This window comes from Narcine bancroftii, chromosome 3 (genome assembly GCF_036971445.1).
Source record: "Narcine bancroftii isolate sNarBan1 chromosome 3, sNarBan1.hap1, whole genome shotgun sequence".
Taxonomy (NCBI): domain Eukaryota; kingdom Metazoa; phylum Chordata; class Chondrichthyes; order Torpediniformes; family Narcinidae; genus Narcine; species Narcine bancroftii.
Genome location: NC_091471.1, coordinates 218,728,143 through 218,745,885, shown reverse-complemented (window position 1 = coordinate 218,745,885; position 17,743 = coordinate 218,728,143). Strand labels below are relative to the sequence as shown.

The 17,743-nt window shown below is 45.4% G+C and overlaps 1 protein-coding gene across 1 annotated transcript; it reads left to right on the top strand.

The window, feature by feature from the left end:
* Positions 1–586: 586 nt before the first annotated feature.
* On the top strand, positions 587–6,055 carry LOC138756749 (zinc finger protein 227-like). Its single transcript, XM_069923134.1, has 4 exons — positions 587–652; positions 724–772; positions 863–3,249; positions 5,886–6,055. Exons 1-3 carry the CDS (start codon positions 587–589, stop codon positions 2,338–2,340), a joined length of 1,593 nt encoding a protein of 530 aa, XP_069779235.1. The 3' UTR covers positions 2,341–3,249; positions 5,886–6,055.
* The last annotated feature ends 11,688 nt before the right edge of the window (positions 6,056–17,743 follow it).

Sequence of the window (17,743 nt, the reverse complement as noted above, 5' to 3'; positions counted from 1 at the left end):
CCGTTCTGAACTCTCCCCGTACTTTGCCCATCAATGCCCCTATTATCCAGACTCTGGCATTACTTAGCTCTTGAATGCCATCAGCAAAGTCTTTGAAAAGAAACCCTCTGTCCAAATCTCCAACCATTGCAGCTCAAGGAGTCCCATGCGCACTTGTGAGAGAACGTGATTGACACTTGGATGGCGTCATGTGGGAAGATAGCGGTTGAGTAACAGATCTCTAATTCAACTGTTGGTGGGTTGGGTGGTTGCGATTGGTTGGAAGTTGGTGATCCTTTTGACAGTACATTGGAAAGTTGACGTGGATGCAACTTAAGTTTTTGAGGCTCGTTGGACAGAGAGGTTTCTGGACTGTTGAGGATTCTGGGTAATGATGCAGTCATCGATCTCTGACAAAAGCTACCATAAAAATATGAAATAATTCCTGCTCTCTCCCTCAGATCATCACGTGTTTACAAAAATGTGGTTCACAGAACTAGAGCCCATATAAATCATGGGAGCATCATAAGTTCCTTCTCCTTTCCATCAAAATGTATTACACTTGTTTCTCTGTGATATATTTCATCCACCATGTGTCTACCGATCCATGATGATCCTCCTCACAATTCAGGACACTTCCATGGATTGTCATGTTGCTGGCCATGAGTCCAGGGTGTGCTGTCCTGGAACATTGGCTGCAGAGAATGCCTTACACCCTCTCGCTCTATCATCTTCTCTTCACAGGGTTATGAAAGGAGTTCATTTCCAGACAGGAAGCTACAGACAATGGCACGTTGTGGCCTGACATGCCGACTGGATTGCTCAGGACTGGTGGATTAGGAGTGAGTGGATCACTGCATGGAGGAACCCTACACTTGTTGAGTGCATGAACTGGACTTCAGCCGATTGGCCAAAATTCAGGGTCAAGTGACCAATGATACAGCAGATAAAACACTCCAAAGTGAAGCGTGTGGTGAGGAGGGGCTTTCTGCAGACTTGCTGGAGTCGCAACACTGTGCTCTCACTGGAGAGAGACTGTTCCCCTGTTCCATTCGTGGGGAGGGGTTTGCCAGCTCCGAAGCACAGCTGCAACACCAGTGTGTCCCCTCTAGGGGGAGTCCATTCCCCTGCTCTGACTGTGGAAAGAGCTTTCAAATCTCCAAGGACCTGGAGGAGCGCAGGTGTGTTCCCCCTGGGGAAAGTCCGTTCACCTGCTGCGTGTGTGGGAAGGGGTTCACCCAGACCTCCAGCCTCCTGCAGCACCAGAACATGCACACCGGGAAGAGAGGTTTTAAATGCAGTATGTGTGGGAAGGGGTTCTCTCGATCCTCGGACCTGCTACAACACCAGTGGGTTCACACTGGAGAGAAACCGTTCACCTGCTCCCTGTGCAGGAAGGGATTCTCTCGACGCTATGGCCTGCAGGCACATCAACGGGCTCACACTGGGGAGAAACCATTCACTTGCTCCCTATGTGGAAAGGGGTTCTCTCAGCCCTCAAGCCTGCAGGCACACCAGAGGGTTCACACCGGGGAGAAACCGTTCAGTTGTGCTCTGTGCAGGAAGGGATTCTCCCATCCCTCCAACCTGCGGGCACACCAGCGGGTTCATACTGGGGAGAAACCATTCACCTGCTCCTTATGTGGGATCAGATTCACTCAGTCCTCCACCCTGCTGAGGCACCAGAGTGTTCACACTGGGAAGAAACCGTTCTCTTGCAGAGAATGCGGAAAAGGGTTCCCCCATTCCTCTTCTCTGCAGGCTCACTGGAGAATTCACACTGGGGAGAAACCGTTCACCTGTTCCCTGTGCAAGAAGGGGTTCTCTCGGCCCTCCGGCCTACAGGCACATCAGCGGGTTCACACCGGGGAGAAACCGTTCACCTGCTCCCTGTGCAGGAAGGGGTTCTCCCAGCCCTCCAGCCTGCGAGCACACCAGCGGGTCCACACTGAGGAGAAACCGTTCATCTGCTCCCTGTGTGGGATTGGATTCACTCAGTCCTCTGCCCTACTGAGGCACTATAATGTTCACACTGGGGAGAAACCATTCACCTGCTCTCTATGTGGGAAGGGGTTCTCTCGGCAATCTGGCTTGCAGGTACACCAGCGGGTTCACACTGGTGAGAAACCGTTTATGTGCTCCCTGTGCGGGAAGGGGTTCTCTCAGCCCTCCAGCCTGCAGACGCACCAACGTGTTCACACCAGGGAAAAACCGTTCACCTGCTCCCTGTGTGGGATCGGATTTACTCAGTCCTTCAACCTGCAGAGGCACCAGAGAGTTCACACCAGGGAGAAACCATTCCCTCTCAGCAAGTGCGGAAAGAAACTCACCAATTCTTCATCTCTGCAGGATTACCGGTGAATTTGCACCAGGGAGACTGTTCATCTGCTCCCTGTTCAGGAAGTGGTTTCCTCAGCTCCCTGGTCTCTCGGAACACCAATGAGGTCACATGGGGAGAGAAAGTGTTCAAGATGGATAGTCAGCAAATTTCCTCTCTGTTAAAAGGATCACATGCTAATGGGAATGTATTTAAGGAGTAGGGGAGGTGGGCGGATGTTTGGGGCAAATATTTTACCCAGAGAGCAGTGAGCACCTGGTACAGGCTCCCAGATGCAGTTGGTTCTTGACAGACCCATGAATATGGAGGGAAGTGGATCACGTGCAGGCAGCAGTTTAACTTGGGCATCCTGTTCAGTACAGACACTTGGGCTGAAGGGTTGATGTTTCAGATGCCACAGGTAAAGGTTTGTTGCATTGATGGGGATTTTCCTTGTCCCCTGTGGTCCTCGCCGTCTCACTCTCCCCACTCTATTATTTGGCTTTCACCCTCTTTCCCTGCTATTCTGAGTGTGGGGTTCCTGCCATCTATTGCCTTCCATGGATGCTGTCCGACCTGCTGAGTTGCTCCAGCATTTTGTGTGTTGCTGCTGGGATGACTGTGGTGGTGGCCTCTGACCTGGTGCCTGTGCAGCTGGGCTTTTGTGATGACATAAACCAGCCAGGAGACATCAGCATCATTTACTGCTGGACAAGACTTAGCTGTACAAGTCCCCTTTAGTGTTTGCAATTCATTAAGTTTATAACTAGATGCTGCAATCTCTGGATTTTCAGATGATTAGGGTGTGCAGATGCTGGGATCTAATGCAGGAGAGAAGTACTGGAGAAATTCAGAAGGTCACTCAGCATCCAAAGACAGTAAAAGGCAGTTGACAATTTGGGTGTCCACCTTTCCAGGAATGCTGGAAATTAGACCAACATCCGAATAAAAAGGTGAGAGAAGGAATGGGGGGAGCGCAAGCTTGCAGATGGATACTGGTGGAATGGTAGAAGAGAGAGAGAAGCTGAGAAGTGATAGGGGAAGAGGATTAAGATGCGTAGCTCCCTGATGGGAGAAGGAAGTGGGGATCTGGAGGAGTGGAAACAGAGGGATAACAAACTGGAGAAGTCGATATTGATGCCATCTGATTGGAGTGTGCCAGGACAGAATAAAAGGTGCATTGCCAAGGAGTGCTAGTGAAATTTAGCAGGGCACACCAGCCACAGGAGGTAAGAGGCGGTCACCTTGGTCCCTTCATCAAGAATGTGGAAAAACAGGCAGTCAGTCATCCGAATAAAAAGGAGCAAGGGGCAGGTAGAGCAGCACAGGATCACTAAGGACATGGGTGGATACAGGTGGGAGAGGAGAAGCTGAGAAGTGATGTGGGAGAGGATGTCTCTCTAATAGGAGAAGGCATGGAAGGGGCTGTGGAGCTGTGGGAAAGGGGACAGAGAGATGAGGGGAAAGAGACATTTGGAAAAGGGGGCTAACGGAAATGGAAGTCATTGTTCATGCTGTCTGGTTGGAGACTGTGGAGATGGAATATAAGGTGTTGTCCCTCCAGTTTGCAGGTTGTTTCGATGATTGGGGGTCCAGCTTGTTATTGCAATGGGGTTATTCCTTGTAGCTCCAGCTCGCCATGTATTTGTATAATCCCCAGTCGGCCTACTGCACCAGTTCATCAGATTTTTCATCTTATCTTCTTGGTCACTTCCCCTTTGTACTTGCTGGGCTTGGTGGTGCAGACAGACCCTGTCTGACCTGGATCCTGATGGACATTGAATAAAAATGGCTATGACCTGAAGATTTTTGCCTTTTTCTTGACCTATGAGTGATGTTATCTCCAGGACTAACTGCATGTAGCTGCCTGAAAGTTATCAGCTAGTGCCTGTGCCACTCTAATGATATATTTGGTGACCTGTGGACTACTCCCACCAGTGCATTTTTTCCACCTGCCAACTCAAAGAAAAGAAACCGCCCTGCCAGTCCACTGCCTGGACCCCATCATGCCCCAGACTCCTGCTCTCGCGAGAGCCTGAACCTCCGGATGACCCCCTCCCAACTGGAGTAATGGTGGTGGTTAGATTGTCAAGTGAGGGTGGGTTTGGTCGTGATGGTGGAAGCCCTCTGTGGTGGGGTTCTGCCACCCTCGCTGTTTGAAGCTGACATCGCTGTTGCCCTTTCCACGGAGGCTGGACCGTCTGTATCACCTGGCGAGGCACAGCCACCACCCGTTTATGGTTGCTTCCCCCTGCTCTTTGGCTTGCCATAGTATGTCAACCGTCAGGGGTCAGTGAAATCATCATCTGAGAGGAGCAGGCAGATGTCCTCAGGCATTTACTCGAGGAAACCATTTTGGAAGAGGTGGCAGGTCCAGTGTTCATCCATCAGGGCAAGCATTTTATTTATGAGCATAGACAGTTTGCGGTCACCTAGGCCATCCATGTGCAGCAGTTTTGCCACCCTGTCGCAGCGGGAGAGACCAAATGTATACTTGAGTGTTTTGATCTCTTTGTACATCTTGTCAGTTAATGGTTGGTAAGGGTAATCAATGATGCGCCCGGCAGTTTCCTGGTCCAGCACACTGACCACGTAGTAGTACTTTGTGGTGTCAGCAATTATCTGGCATATGTGGAAGTGGGCTTCAGCTTGTTCAAACCATACCTGCAGTTGTGATATCCAGAAGGTGGACAGTTTGAGTGAAACTGAATTGTCTCCTTCCAGCATTTTGCAATCCAACAGAGGCTGTTTTGAATCATTGAGGTCACCACTGTAGTCGTTTGTGAGTTGTACAAGCACCAAGTTTAATTATTTAACAATTCACTCCAAACATTTAAGTTTAATAATTTGACAGTTCAGTTCAGATGTTGTTATCTGTATTCGAAAACGCAAGTCAACCTGCCGACTCAGAGAAGAAAGAAACCGCCCGGCCTCGCCCTACCAGACCCTTGCTTGGACCCCATTTCGCAAGAACCTGAACCTTTGAATGACGGTTCAAGAATTAAGTGGCGCCACAAGGCACAGATTACAGCAGCAAGAGAGAAATGATAAACATTCAGAGGCTTTGGTTTTACACTGGGCACCACACTTAGGGGAACACAGTCCCAAAACACATGTTGCTGTGAGTGTCACTCCAGTACAGACGGTGCTGTTTATAAGGAGTTTGTTAGTTCTCATCCCGGTTTTATTCTCTTCCGAAGAAGTATGACATCACACACCACCAAATTCAAGGACTGTTTATTTCCCACTGTCATCAAACTCCTGAACAAACCCCAAATCCTACTGCCTTTGCCCTGTTTCAACTGATCCTTTTGTATGACTGGATTTTGCACTCATGTACTGTCTCTTATACTTTGAATGAGATTGATATTTGGTTTCTAAACAACCTATCACTTCCTTTTGGGATTCATGTGACTCTAAATTTGAACAATTAGACCCTGGATTTATCCCTTGGGTAAATGGGCAGATAGGTAATGTTTTGGGTCAGGATCCTTTCCCGAGATTGAGGGATAGGGGAAGAGAAAAGAGAGCAAACAGGGAAGGAGTGGGGAGAGGAAACTGTCAAATCTTTTACTTTTATTTTGAACAGTGTGTCCTGGAAGTTGGAAACCCCACTTCTGCTCTCACATTTCCTGGAGTCACAAGTCAATGGTCCATCCCGGAATACCCGAGGTCTCCACTCTCTCTCAAGTACTCTCCCTGGATCTTGGCTGGAGGTTGGTTTAAATCCAGAAGGAAATTAAATGAGATAGAAAACTCCGCAAAGTGATCACAACTAATTTATTAAGCACAGGAAAACATTTAACAAAAAGCAAAACAACGAACCTTCAGCCTGTTGGGGACTCGACTTGAATGCTGGCTGAACAGTGGGGGTGGTGGAAAGGACAGGGACGGCGCTTCCTTTACAATGATGGTACTGGTGTCAGAGGTTCCGTCCCGGGAATTGGGAGAGGTCTGGGCACCAGACGGGAAGAATGGAGCACCAGACTCAGACCTGGACACTGACCTCTCCAACTGCAAAGCCAAACTTTGCTGAGCAGGACACCCAAATGTTGAGTTGCTTGGGTAAAACAGGACAATTTACAGACCCTGTAATGAAGTACAGGACTTTGAGTGCTGGAGAAGCACAACAGGTCGCACAGCATCCACAGTCTGAGCCCTTTCTCAGTAGTGTTGAAAATCTGGCTGAATGAAAAATGTAGTGGGAGAGGGGAAGGAGGAGGGGCGCAGGGATTGTAAAAAGAATTTTGAGAGAAATTAGGAAAGCAAAAAGAAGGTACAAGGTGGTTATAGCAAACTGAAAATAAATCTGAAAGGTTTTTACAAATATGTAAATAGAGAGTGAAGGATAAAATTGGTCCCTTAGAGAATCAGAGCGGACAACTGTGTGCGGAGCCAAATGAGATGGGCGAGATATTGAACAATTTCTTCTCTTCGGTATTCACGAGGGAAAAGGATACGGAATTGTGTAGGATAAGAGAAGCAAAAGGAGTAATTATGGAAAATGTAGGGATTAGGAGAGAGGAGGTGTGGTGGTTAAGTCCCCGGGTCCTGATGGGATTTTCCCCAGGACCTTGAGGGAAGTTAGGGAGGAAATAGCGGAGGCTCTAACAGTCACTGGAGGGGGGCATGGTGCCGCATGATTGGCATATCGCAAATGTGGTTCCTCTGTTTAAAAATGGCTCCAGGCGTAGGCCCAGCAATTATGTCCCATAAGTTTGACATCGGTAGTCTGTAAACTAATGGAAATTATTCTTAGAGATAACATGTATAGGTATCTAAAGAGGCAGGGACTGATCAAAAACACTTTTAACAAATCTTGTTGAATTTTTTGAGGAGGTCACTAGGAAGGTTGATGAGGGTAGAGCAGTAGATGTTGTCTATATGGATTTCAGTAAGGGCTTCGATAAGGCTCCACGTGAAATATTGGTAAGGAAGATTCAGGAGCTAGGTATTAATGTTGAGATAGTCAAATGGGTTCAACAGTGGCTAGAAGGTAGATGCCAGAGAGTCATGGTGGATAACTGTCTGTCAGGATGGAGGCTGGTGACGAGCAGTGTGCCTCAGGAATCGGTGTTGGGTCCCTTTTTTTTGTTGGGATGTTGCAGTGGTAAATTGAGTTAGTAAATATGCGAACAATACAAAAATGGGCCAGTTGTGGATAGTGAAGATGATTTTCGGAGACTGCAGAGGATTTGGACTGCTTAGAAGAGTGGGCTGAAAGATGGCAGATGGAGTTTAATACCAATAAATGTGGTGATTTTGGGAAGAATAATCAAAATAGGACATATGCAGTGCAGGGAAGGGTATTTAGGAATGCAGAGGAACAGAGATATCTTGGAATAATGGTTCATTGTTCTTTGAAAGTGGAATCTCATGGATAGGGTGGTGAAGAAGGCTTTTGGAATGCTGGCCTTTATAAATCAAAGCATAGAATATAGGAGTTGGGAAGTGATGTTGAGAATATTCAAGGCATTGGTGAGGCCAAATTTGGAATACTGTGTGTAGATCGGGTCCCCAAATTATAGGAAGGATATCAATAAGGTAGAGAGAGTGCAGAGAAGATTTACTAAAATTTTGCCTGGATTGCAGTAGACAGAGTACAAAGAAAGATTGAATAGACTGGGTCTTTATTCATTGGAGCATAGAAGATTGAGGGGGGATGATAGAGGTATTTAAAATTATGAGGGGGATAGATAGAGTAGATGTGAATAGGCTCATCCCCTTGAGGGTAGGTGAGATTGAAATGAGGTCATGAGTTAAGGGTTAGCGGGCAAAAGTTTAGAAGTAACGAGAGTGGCCTTTTTCACTCAGAGAGTGGTGGCTGAGTGGAATGACCTTCCAGAAGAGGTGGTTGAAGCAAGGTCAATTTTGGATTGCAGGGTTATGGGGAGAGTGCAGGTAAGTGGATGAGAGGAGATCACTTAAATCAATATGGACTAGAGGGGCTGAGATGGCCTGTTTCCATACTGTAATTGTTATACGGTTATAAGGGGAAAAATATATCACAATATGACATCATATGATGTTACATAGTGCATTACAGTGCGGCTTTCACGCAAACAGAGGAACTACTGACATGGTCTTTGCCCTCAGACAGCTCCGAGAAAAGTGCAGAGAACAAAACAAAGGACTCTACATCACCTTTGTTGACCTCACCAAAGCCTTCGACACCGTGAGCAGAAAAGGGCTTTGGCAAATACTAGAGCGCCTCAGATGCCCCCCAAAGTTCCTCTACATGGTTATCCAACTGCACAAAAACCAACAAGGTTGGGTCAGATACAGCAATGAGCTCTCTGAACCCTTCTCCATTAACAATGGCGTGAAGCAAGACTGTGTTCTCGCACCAACCCTCTTTTCAATCTTCTTCAGCATGATGCTGAAACAAGCCATGAAAGACCTCAACAATGAAGATGCTGTTTACATCCGGTACTGCACAGATGGCAGTCTCTTCAATCTGAAGCGCCTGCAAGCTCACACCAAGACACAAGAGCAACTTGTCCGTGAACTACTCTTTGCAGATGATGCCGCTTTAGTTGCCCATTCAGAGCCAGCTCTTCAGTGCGTGACGTCCTGCTTTGCGGAAACTGCCAAAATGTTTGGCCTGGAAGTCAGCCTGAAGAAAACTGAGGTCCTCCATTAGCCAGCTCCCCACCATGACTACCAGCCCCCCAATATCTCCATCGGGCACACAAAATTCAAAACGGTCAACCAGTTTACCTATCTCGGCTGCACCATTTCATCAGATGCAAGGATCGACAATGAGATAGACAACAGACTCACCAAGGCAAATAGCGCCTTTGGAAGACTACACAAAAGAGTCTGGAAAAACAACCAACTGAAAAACCCCGCAAAGATAAACGTATACAGAGCCGTTGTCATACCCACACTCCTGTTCGGCTCTGAATCATGGGTCCTCTACCGGCATCACCTACGGCTCCTAGAACGCTTCCACCAGCATTGTCTCCGCTCCATCCTCAACATTCATTGGGGAGGAGTCACGTGATGGAGTAGTAGCCGGACGGTGAACTCCAGCCCTCTCCAGAAAAGTCGGAAAAAACAAAGGAAAACACAAAGGCACAAAAATAAAAATTAAAGTAAAGTGAGTATAAAGGTGGAAAGAAGATGGCGATGAAAAAAGAAAAATCGAAACCAACGGTAAGAAGAGAGGAAGAGAAGACCACGGAAGAAGAAGGAGAAGGCCTTACCTGTTCGAAGAAGCCCGCGGTGGAGAGAGAAAACCGCTCCCTCAGGTCGGTAGAAAGTGGACTACAAAAATGGCTCGTTGAGCCGAGTAAAAGTGCGCAACCGCGCATGCAAAAAAACACACCGATGGGAGGGGGGACCAGCTGGGGAGTCGATCTCCACAGCCGGCAATGACAGCTGCAGAACAGCTGCAGCAAGAGAACATAGAAGACAACGAAAACAAGAAAGAAGAGAAGAAAAGGACAACAAAGAAACAACAGATGGCCAACCCAGAGGAAGAAGAAGAGGAAGAGGAAGAGTACAGTGAAATAGAAGAAGAAGGGAAAGGCAAGACAAAGGATATACTTTCTCTTATTAAAGAATACATGGAGTCATTGAAAGAATGGCAAGCGCAAGAATTTAATGATTTAAGAAGAAGAATAAACAATACAGAAGAGAAAATGAATAAAATAGATATGACCATATCAGAAATGGGAAAAAGAATGGACAAGGTGGAAGAACGAGAAGCAGCAGTAGAAATGGAGGTAGAGGACTTAAAAAAGAAATTAGAGGAATCTAATAAAACAGTTAAAGAGACACAAGAGCTGTTAGCTCAGAAAATAGATATAATGGAAAATTATAACAGAAGAAATAACATAAAGACAGTGGGCCTTAAGGAAGATGAAGAAGGCAAGAATATGAGAGAGTTTATAAAAGATTGGATCCCTAGGATCCTAGGATGTCCAGAACTACAGCAAGAAATGGAAATAGAAAGGGCACATAGAGCATTGGCCTTTAAACCACAACCACAACAAAAGCCAAGATCTATTTTAGTAAAATTCCTAAGATATACTACAAGAAAAAAGGTACTGGAGAAAACAATGGGAAAAGTAAGAGAGGGCAACAAGCCACTGGAGTACAAAGGGCGAAAAATCTTCATTTATCCAGATATAAGTTTTGAACTCCTGAAGAAGAGAAAGGAGTTCAATACAGCAAAGGCGATTTTATGGAAGAAAGGGTATAAATTTATACTAAAGCATCCAGCGGTATTGAAAATATTTATTCCAGGACAGCAAAACAGACTATTCTCGGATCCAGAGGAAGCACGAAAATTTGCAGAACAATTACAAAATAGACTGAGAGATGAAGACGTGTAACGAGAGTACAAAAGACTGCGAACTAAAAAGACACATAAGTTTTGAACTCCTGAAGAAGAGGAAGGAGTTCAATACATCGAAAACGATCTTATGGAAAAAAACTATTCTCGGATCCAGAGGAAGCAAGGAAATTTGCAGAACAACTACAAAACAAACAGAGAGATGAAGACATGTAATAAGAGTAAAAATGACCACGATTTATATGTATGTGGGTATAGAGATATATGTGTGTATATGTATAGTGTGCATACATGAATGTATCCGTATTTAGAGGAAAATATAGAGAGTATAGACAAGAATTAATAAGGGAAGGAAATGGAATAGAGGGAATAAGGTGGGAGTTAAAAGAGTGACCATTGTTACATATGAAAAGTGAAATCTTTTCTGGGGGGGCTGGGTGGGGAGGAGTTACGGTCACTGCAAAATCAGCTGACGCTTGCGAGTGAATTCGCAAATCCAAATGGAGAGGGGAGATGTGGTTGTCCGACAAGGGATAAAGGACAAATCAGGAGGGAGAGGGGAGATTGGGGCTAAAGAAGTTTTAAATAGGAGAATAAGGAAAATGTTTGATGTTTTAGGAATGTTGTCTTATAAAGGGTTCAAAACAAGAAAACAGAAATGGATAAGAAGGAAAGGTAATGATGGAGAAACGGAAAGGGAAGATAAACAAAGTATAAAATGGCTACGTTGAACTATATGACTTTAAATATTAATGGAATACATAACCAAATTAAAAGGAAGAAACTGCTAAATTTACTGAAAAAAGAAAAAATTGATATAGCATTTGTGCAAGAAACACATTTAACTGAATTGGAGCACAAGAAATTAAAGAGAGATTGGGTAGGACACGTAACAGCAGCATCGTATAATTCAAAAGCAAGAGGAGTAGCTATATTAATTAGTAAAAATGTGCCATTTAAAATAGAAGAGGAAATAATAGATCCAGCAGGGAGATATGTAATGATAAAATGTCAGATATATTCGGAGGTTTGGAATCTACTCAATGTATATTCACCTAACGAAGAAGATCAAAAGTTTATGCAAGACATCTTTTTGAAGATAGCAGATACGCTAAGGAACATATTAATAGGAGGGGATTTCAACCTGAATTTGGATTCAAATATGGACAAAACTGGGAAAAAAATTAACAGAAAGAACAAAATAACCAAATTTATAATTAAATCGATGGAAGAAATGCAACTTTTGGATATATGGAGGAAACAACACCCAAAGGAAAAGGAATATTCATATTACTCGGCTAGACATAAAACATACTCAAGAATAGACCTATTTTTGTTATCAGCTCGTATGCAAGATAGAGTAAGAAAAACAGAATATAAAGCTAGAATACTATCGGATCATTCACCCTTAATATTGACAGTAAAGTTAGAGGACATCCCTCCAAGAATGTATAGATGGAGATTAAACCCCATGTTACTTAAAAGGAAGGATTTTAGAGAATTTATTGAAAGACAAATTAAAATGTATTTTGAAATAAATACGAAATCAGTGAAAGATAAGTTTATATTATGGGATGCAATGAAAGCATTCATTAGAGGGCAAATAATAAGTTATGTAACCAAGATGAAGAAGGACTATAATCAGGAAACAGAGCAGTTGGAAAGGGAAATAGTAAATATAGAAAAAGAATTAGCAATAAAGAAGATACAACCAAAATAAGAGAATTGGCGGATAAAAAAATAAAATATGAAACACTACAAACATATAAGGTGGAGAAGAATATAATGAAGACAAAACAGAAATATTATGAACTAGGTGAAAAAACACACAAAATCCTAGCATGGCAGCTTAAGACAGAACAAGCTAAGAAAATGGTATTGGCATCAAGGAAAAAAGACAAACAAATTACATATAATCCAAAAGAAATTAAGGAAAACTTTAGAGAATTCTATGAACAATTATACCAAACTGAAAACGAAGGGAAAGAAGGGAAAACAGATGAATTTCTAACTAAAATTGAACTAACAAAACTACAAATAGAGGAACAAAATAAATTAACAGAGCCATTTGGAATAGTAGAAATACAAGCGATAATAAAAAAATTACCAAATAATAAGACACCAGGAGAGGATGGATTCCCAATAGAATTCTATAAAACATTTAAAGACTTATTAATTCCGCCCCTCTGGAAGTAATCAACCAGATTGATAAAACACAAAGCTTACCAGATTCATGTAAAACAGCAATAATTCTTCTTTTTTCTTCTTTGGCTTGGCTTCGCGGACAAAGATTTATGGAGGGGGTAAAAAGTCCACGTCAGCTGCAGGCTCGTTTGTGGCTGACAAGTCCGATGCGGGACAGGCAGACACGATTGCAGCGGTTGCAGGGGAAAATTAGTTGGTTGGGGTTGGGTGTTGGGTTTTTCCTCCTTTGCCTTTTGTCAGTGAGGTGGGCTACTCTTTGCAGATGATGCCGCTTTAGTTGCCCATTCAGAGCCAGCTCTTCAGCGCTTGACGTCCTGCTTTGCGGAAACTGCCAAAATGTTTGGCCTGGAAGTCAGCCTGAAGAAAACTGAGGTCCTCCATCAGCCAGCTCCCCACCATGACTACCAGCCCCCCCACATCTCCATCGGGCACACAAAACTCAAAACGGTCAACCAGTTTACCTATCTCGGCTGCACCATTTCATCAGATGCAAGGATCGACAATGAGATAGACAACAGACTCGCCAAGGCAAATAGCGCCTTTGGAAGACTACACAAAAGAGTCTGGAAAAACAACCAACTGAAAAACCTCACAAAGATAAGCGTATACAGAGCCGTTGTCATACCCACACTCCTGTTCGGCTCCGAATCATGGGTACTCTACCGGCACCACCTATGGCTCTTAGAACGCTTCCACCAGCGTTGTCTCCGCTCCATCCTCAACATCCATTGGAGCGCTTACACCCCTAACGTCGAAGTACTCGAGATGGCAGAGGTCGACAGCATCGAGTCCACGCTTATGAAGATCCAGCTGCGCTGGATGGGTCACGTCTCCAGAATGGAGGACCATCGCCTTCCCAAGATCGTATTATATGGCGAGCTCTCCACTGGCCACCGTGACAGAGGTGCACCAAAGAAAAGGTACAAGGACTGCCTAAAGAAATCTCTTGGTGCCTGTCTTGGGTAAACTTATACCTCTCATTTTGTTCATTTTAGATTGGTCACAGTGTTTGAGCTACCGAAAGAAAATAGACACACACACCGAGAGCAGTTCAGTTTATACAAATGTTTATTACTAATTCAAAAGCTGATTTCACACTACAATATGCAAGCCCTTCCCAACTATACTTATCAACGCTTGGACTGGTCCCAACTGCCGAAGCGAGGCAACGACTGCACACTTGTAGTAGGTTGTCAGGGCGCTGGTAGCAGCTTCTCCACCTCCCCCGACCGGGACGTTGCTTGGACTCTGGCTGTTCTTCCTTCTTGACAAGGGGTGTTCCCACCCCTCAGAGAATCTAAACTTCAGCAGCAGGACCACAGGCTTATATACCCCAAAAACAATTAATCATGTGCCTACTCCTTCTAATATTTGTCAGTCAAAATCAAAACTGAACATTACATTCTACAATTTAGAAGATTAATTATTATGGAACCAGGATGTTATAATTTCCTGGTTTATCTCGTAGATACAAAGACTTATTAAAACTTCTCGAGCAAGACAGGTTGTGACCAATTCGTCAATTTCAGAGTGTTGCATTTGACAACTGCTTTCCCTGGGCCTCACAGTGGAATTCCATTTCAAAGTGTATCTTCAGATAAGTCCCCATGGCTGAGTTTAATTACATCTGCTAGTTCTGAAAGTAAGGTGACCTGCGTGTGGACCCAGTGTCGTCAGTTCCACATAAGCAAAAAGCATCTGGGTACATGGTTTTAATCCTCCATTACATCCCACCCCTTGGTCACAATCTGTCATTTGCGAGGCCTAACCAGTATTTGAGTACAGAGGGAGCGAAAAAAGAGAAATCAAAACAACAATTACAAAGATAAGCAATGACGCGAGCAACCAACGGAGGATAGTGTGGCCCACCCCCCCAAATGTAGCAGTTAGCCATGAGAAAGGATTCCAACCAAGGCTCAAATTATCCTTGTTGGCCACAATACCCAGGTACTGGAGCTCACGAACAGATTTTGAAACATGCTGAACAATAACATATTTATATAAGCTGCACTTGAGGCTGGTGACCGAGGACTTCCTTGGTGTAATGCATCGGACCGTGTTTCCCACGGGTAACTCCCTTGGAACGTCCTCGACATTACAAATCCAATTGCTGGCATCAAAGCAGCTGTTAAGCCAGATCACCAGGAGTGTAAAATGGAGAACCTGGAACAAAGAAGCCTGACACATGTCACTCATGATACCATAAGCGTTCAGTGTTTAAACAGACTAAATCATCCTGTCCCTCAATAGCTACCCACCAAGTGTTACCCTGGGCAGGTGTCACTATTTCCCCTTTTACAGGAGGGCCACTACCTGGTGGTGCCACCCATACCTTTTGTCCAACATTCTCTAGTTCGGGGATGGGGGGCAATGACTGTTATTCCTCTGGAATAGGCTGTAGTTCAGAAGCGTGAAGAAGTCGGTGGAAAGGTGTACCTCCTTTTAAAGGGTGATGATTCAAATTGTCGACTGCCTGCTGCAGCACATGGCACCATCCCTTCTGGGTCCCCAGTGATGTTTCCAAACGAATTTGTTCCTTCAGTAAGCCGTTCATTTGTTCAACCAACCCGGCAGCCTGCGGGTAATAAGGAATATGGTGGATCCATAAAATACCGTTGTCATTTGCCCAATCACAGATTGCTTTCCTGGAGAAGTGCGAGCCATTATCAGAGTGAATCTCCTCTGGAACATCATAACGATAAATCAAATGGTTTAGTCCTTGGATAGTGCTAGCTTGGTCAGCCGTCTTGGTGGGAAAAGTAAAAACCAGGCCCGAAAAGGTGTCAACCATTACTAGGATATAATATTTACCCATACAGTCTAGCATGGGGCCTATGTAATCAATTTGCCAGACCGCAGCTGAGTGAGCACCCCATTTTATTCGGCCATGTGGACCAGGTGGAATGGTATGGAACTTCACAAGCTGACATTCTGGGCATGTACGTACGACCATGCGGACATCATCCTGATGGACGGATAAAGCATGTGTACGGGACCACATAGCTGATCCCTTCTCCCCCAAATGACCACTCTGTTCATGTGCCCATCGAGCCAGGGGGACGGTATCAGCACAGCTGATAGTGGCAAGCTGATCTGCTACTGCATTATGTTGAGCCATGTTAGTCGCCATATTGGTATGGGCATCAACGTGATAAACGGTTATCTCACGATGGTGGGAAGCATCCCACAACAGCTGCCACAACTCTTTGCCCCATACTGGGCGGTCATGTATCATCCAGTTGTTCTTTTGCAAATCAGGCATCCATACCACAAGTCCATTAGCCAAAGCCCAGGAATCAGTAAACAGGCGAAGAGGGTGATCATGGGGATCTAGTGGTAAAGTGACTGCCTTCAACTCAGCATACTGACTGGAGCCACCATCCCCCTCCTCCGATAAGTGAGTTCCTGACCTGGGATGGTAAGCCACCTGTTCGTGTACGTGGCCCACCCCTTCAGGCCCTCTGGTCGCATGACTCTGAATATACCACTTCCATTTAACAATAGAAGACTGCTGAGCCCGCCCGATCTTTAGATTAGCATCATTAGCCAGGACCCAATTCATTATAGGAAGTGCAGGTCGCAATTGAACATCTGCATCACCTGTCATTCTTTCAGTCTCTAGCAGGGCCCAGTAACAGGCTAGTAACTGTTGTTCAAAAACAGAATAACGAGTGGCAGCCTCGGGCATGGTACGTGACCAGAATCCCAGTGGGACTCGGCGACCCTCTTGTTTCTGCCAGAGGCTCCAGGAGGCCACATCATCAATATAATGGTGAATTGAGAGGGAAGGCGATACTGGAAGGTGGATGAAGGTATACTGGCGCCCCTTCCAGGTAAAGGCGAACTGATCCTGTGAATCCTCAGCTATAAGAATACTGAAGAAGGCGTTAGAGAGATCAATGACAGCATACCATGTTCCTGAGTTCCCAGTAGCATTGTTTTCAATAAGGGTGACAATGTCCGGAACTGCTGAAGCAAGTGGTGGGGCATGTTTGTTCAAAAAACGATAATCAACTGTCATTCTCCAGGAGCCATCTGGCTTCTGGACCGGCCAAACAGGGCTATTAAAGGGCGACGTTGCGGGCCTCACTACCCCTTCTTCTTGCAGAGCATCGATGGTGGCAGTAATCTCTTCCTGCCCCCCAGGGAGACGATATTGTGGAATGCACACTGGTTTCATGGGGGCTGGCACCATCACAGGATCCCACTTAACCTGACCCACTACTAGTTTTTTTGTAATAGTTCGAATTCCAAATTCAAATCCCCCTTGGCTAGTATTAAGGGCCATACCGGCCAACATATTAATACTCAGGATACACTCGTCAGTAGCAGCCACCAGGGCATGTAACCAGACAGGGGAAGGGCTATCACCCACCATGGCACAGACTTTTATTTCCTTTGCCAGGGTGACCGCTCCTCCCAACCCCTCTATTTGAAAGGCCGGTCTAGTCCAGAGGTCGGGATTACCAGGAATCACCGAGTGCTCTGCACCGGTGTCGACCAAAGCCAAGTATTGGCGATCATTACCCCCACCCCAGTGGATTGTTAACGGTATGTAGGGCCGCGGATCCCCGTGTGTGCGCCGTGTCTCGATGGAGTAGACACGGGAATCCTGCCCACACCTTGAGGCTTCAGAAGGGTTCGGGGGCTTCCAGGACCACATGCTATTGTTATCTTTAAGAGCCTGTTTAACCCATTGTTTTACCTCATCATGAGTAACTGGAGCAGGAGAAGCCAGCTCGATAGAAGCAGCAGTGGGAGCAGAAAGCACAGCTGGGCCAGGAGGACTCAGCAGCTGGGGATGATGTTCCCCTGCTTTTTGCCTAAATCGATCTCCAATGGCAGCCAGCTCTTTTACAGAGAAATCACGGATCATTGACTCCTTCTGACCCCTGTTCCCACTTTGACTCACAGGGTCCTCCACCCAGTCTAGGGGAGGA